Here is a 2,318-nt window from a genome sequence, read left to right as displayed (position 1 = left end):
GAGGCGGGGAGGACCGAATGTAGGGAGGACTTAACAGCCTCCCCTTCCGGCACGGTTTAGGGGCGGTCGTCGGTAACGCCAGACCCGATCCCCTACGCCCCTCCTGCCCCTCCCACTCTCTGTACATCTTCCCCCTCCCTCCCCCTCCCTCTCCGCTCCTGCCCTCCTTGCACCTACTTCATGCACGCATGCACGCACACGCACGCGCATACACACGCACACACACGCACACACACGCACACACACGCACACACACGCACACACACATACATACCCGACAATCCCCCCCCTCCCTCCCCCTTTAAATATCCCACCTGATTGTGAAGGCCGCTAACTTTTGCTGTTGAAAGTCGGATCAGCCCTGGTAGCCAGCGCTCTCGCGGCCACCACCCAGCCCCGTCGCCTCTCCCCCCCCCCCCTCCCCTCCCCCCTCCCTCTCCCTCCTTTTCCGAGCCACCCCCATGTCGGCGCCCAGTACGACTGCCAGCTCCCCAACATCGCCAGGCGCCACGCCGGCCGGTGTCGCCGCTCCAGCTGCCGTCGTCGCCGCCCCTGCCAAGCCGGCTCCTGACAATGTGGCCAATGTCATTGCCGGTGGTATGGCTGGCCTGGCTGGCGCGGTGGCCACCTGCCCATTGGAGGTGGTGAAGACCCGGCTGCAGTCGTCGTCGCGCATGCAGGCCGGCTCCGGTATGGTGGGCGCCTCCTCGGTGCAGACGGCTCGCGCGGCTGCCGCTGCCGGTACCGGTGCCATTCCCGGAGCCATGTATGGTAATGTGGTTGCTCGGACTGGGAATCTCCTCCGGCAGCAGTTCAGCGAGGCCATCCACGCGCTGGTGACCATCCAGCGGACCGAGGGCACGGCGGCCCTGTGGCGCGGACTCGGCCCCTCGCTGATCGGTGTCATCCCGGCGCGGTCCATCTACTTCGCCTCGTATGATGCCTTCAAGCTGTACTATGGGTCTCTGTCGCACGCACGCGGTGGCCTCGGGACCGACTCCTCCTGGGTGCACATGCTGGCTGCCGCCAGTGCCGGTGCCACGGTTGCCACCACCACGTCGCCCATTTGGCTGGTGAAGACCCGCATGCAACTTCAGGGCGCCGGTGGGAAACGCGTGTACAAGAACAGCCTCGACTGCGCCATCCGTGTCGTGCGTGAGGAGGGCGGCCGCGCCCTCTTCCGCGGCCTGGCCATCAGCTACGTTGGTGTGGTGGAGAGCACCATCCAGTTTGTCATTTACGAGGCACTGAAGAAACGTAGCAATGACAAGCGCAGCGGCCAGGAGGTTCCCCAGTGGATGTGTACGTCAGCATGCGTGTCTCTTCGTGTGTGTGTGTGTGTGTGTGTGTATGTCAAACTGCGAGCGAGAGAGAGAGGGGGAGGGAGATGTATCCGATACCTTTTGCGGCGGCCGTGCAGCGCGTTGCTTTCCCCTGCCGCTCCCTCCCCTTTTGGCTCTTTGACTGACGTGTGTCCCGCAATCTTCCTCTTGCCCGGCCCCTCTAGCCTATCTTCTGAGCTTCGGCAACGCCGCGTCCGCCAAGTTGGTCGCCTCCATCATCACCTACCCCCACGAGGTCATTCGCACGCGTCTTCGTGAGCCTCCCCTTGCCCCGGGGCTCCCCCCGCCCTATCCCAACATCCGGACCACCATCTCCCTGATGCTGAAGCAGGAGGGGATCATCTCCATGTATGGCGGTCTTGGGGCGCATTTGCTGCGTGTGGTCCCCAATGCGGCTATCATGTTCTCCACCTACGAGCTCACCCGCCGGTGGATCACCCACCTGCGCGCGGATGACTGATGCGCGACCCCATGCATGCCGGGGGGCGAGTGGCAGGACGGAGGCTCTGGGGCTGTCAGGGGCTATGCTGGGACCTTTTCCGCGTCTCGCCCCCTCCCCCCCCCCCCCCCCCGTCCGCCACCCCACCACCCACCTCTCCTTCACTCCTCCCCCGCTTTATCTCGAGCTGCTGCACACGTCCCCCTCTTTAGACCCCAGTGTGCCGGCCGCTGTGAAACACCTGCTGTCCTTGCCCGGCGCGACCGCCCGTATGTCGCCCATCCCCTCATCCAGTTTACCATCCTTTCTCCCGAATGAGGCGACATCCCTCCCCTCTGGCCCTCACTCCACCCTGTCCTTTTCGGCGAAGGGGCTCAGCCGTTCGGAGCAGGGGGCGCCGCCCGGCCCCGTAGAATATACCTCCTTCCTCTGCTCCTTTGCAAGAAAGAAAATGACCAAAGCACAAAAGGAAGACCATCTATCGAGCGGATGCGTGCAGCCTCTCTGCATCTGGGGGTGATCGGGGGCGGGGGGGG

General features: G+C 64.5%; 1 protein-coding gene across 1 annotated transcript; it reads left to right on the top strand.

The window, feature by feature from the left end:
* The first annotated feature begins 441 nt into the window (after positions 1-441).
* H696_01585 (hypothetical protein) lies at positions 442-1,904 on the top strand. Its single transcript, XM_009495486.1, has 2 exons — positions 442-1,302; positions 1,508-1,904. Exons 1-2 carry the CDS (start codon positions 462-464, stop codon positions 1,801-1,803), a joined length of 1,137 nt encoding a protein of 378 aa, XP_009493761.1. The 5' UTR covers positions 442-461; the 3' UTR covers positions 1,804-1,904.
* Positions 1,905-2,318: the final 414 nt, after the last annotated feature.

The sequence above is a fragment of the Fonticula alba genome (genome assembly GCF_000388065.1).
Source record: "Fonticula alba strain ATCC 38817 unplaced genomic scaffold supercont2.2, whole genome shotgun sequence".
Classification (NCBI taxonomy): Eukaryota; order Rotosphaerida; family Fonticulaceae; genus Fonticula; species Fonticula alba.
The sequence above is the reverse complement of the archived record's forward strand: the minus strand, read 5'-3'. Positions and strand labels throughout refer to the sequence as shown.

Excerpts from the sequence above, each read along its gene's own strand:
- H696_01585 (XM_009495486.1), top strand. The coding sequence starts at position 462 with ATGTCGGCGCCCAGTACGACTGCCAGCTCCCCAACATCGCCAGGCGCC. Across the intron at positions 1,303-1,507 it reads GGAGGTTCCCCAGTGGATGT|CCTATCTTCTGAGCTTCGGC; the intron begins GTACGTCAGCAT and ends CGGCCCCTCTAG.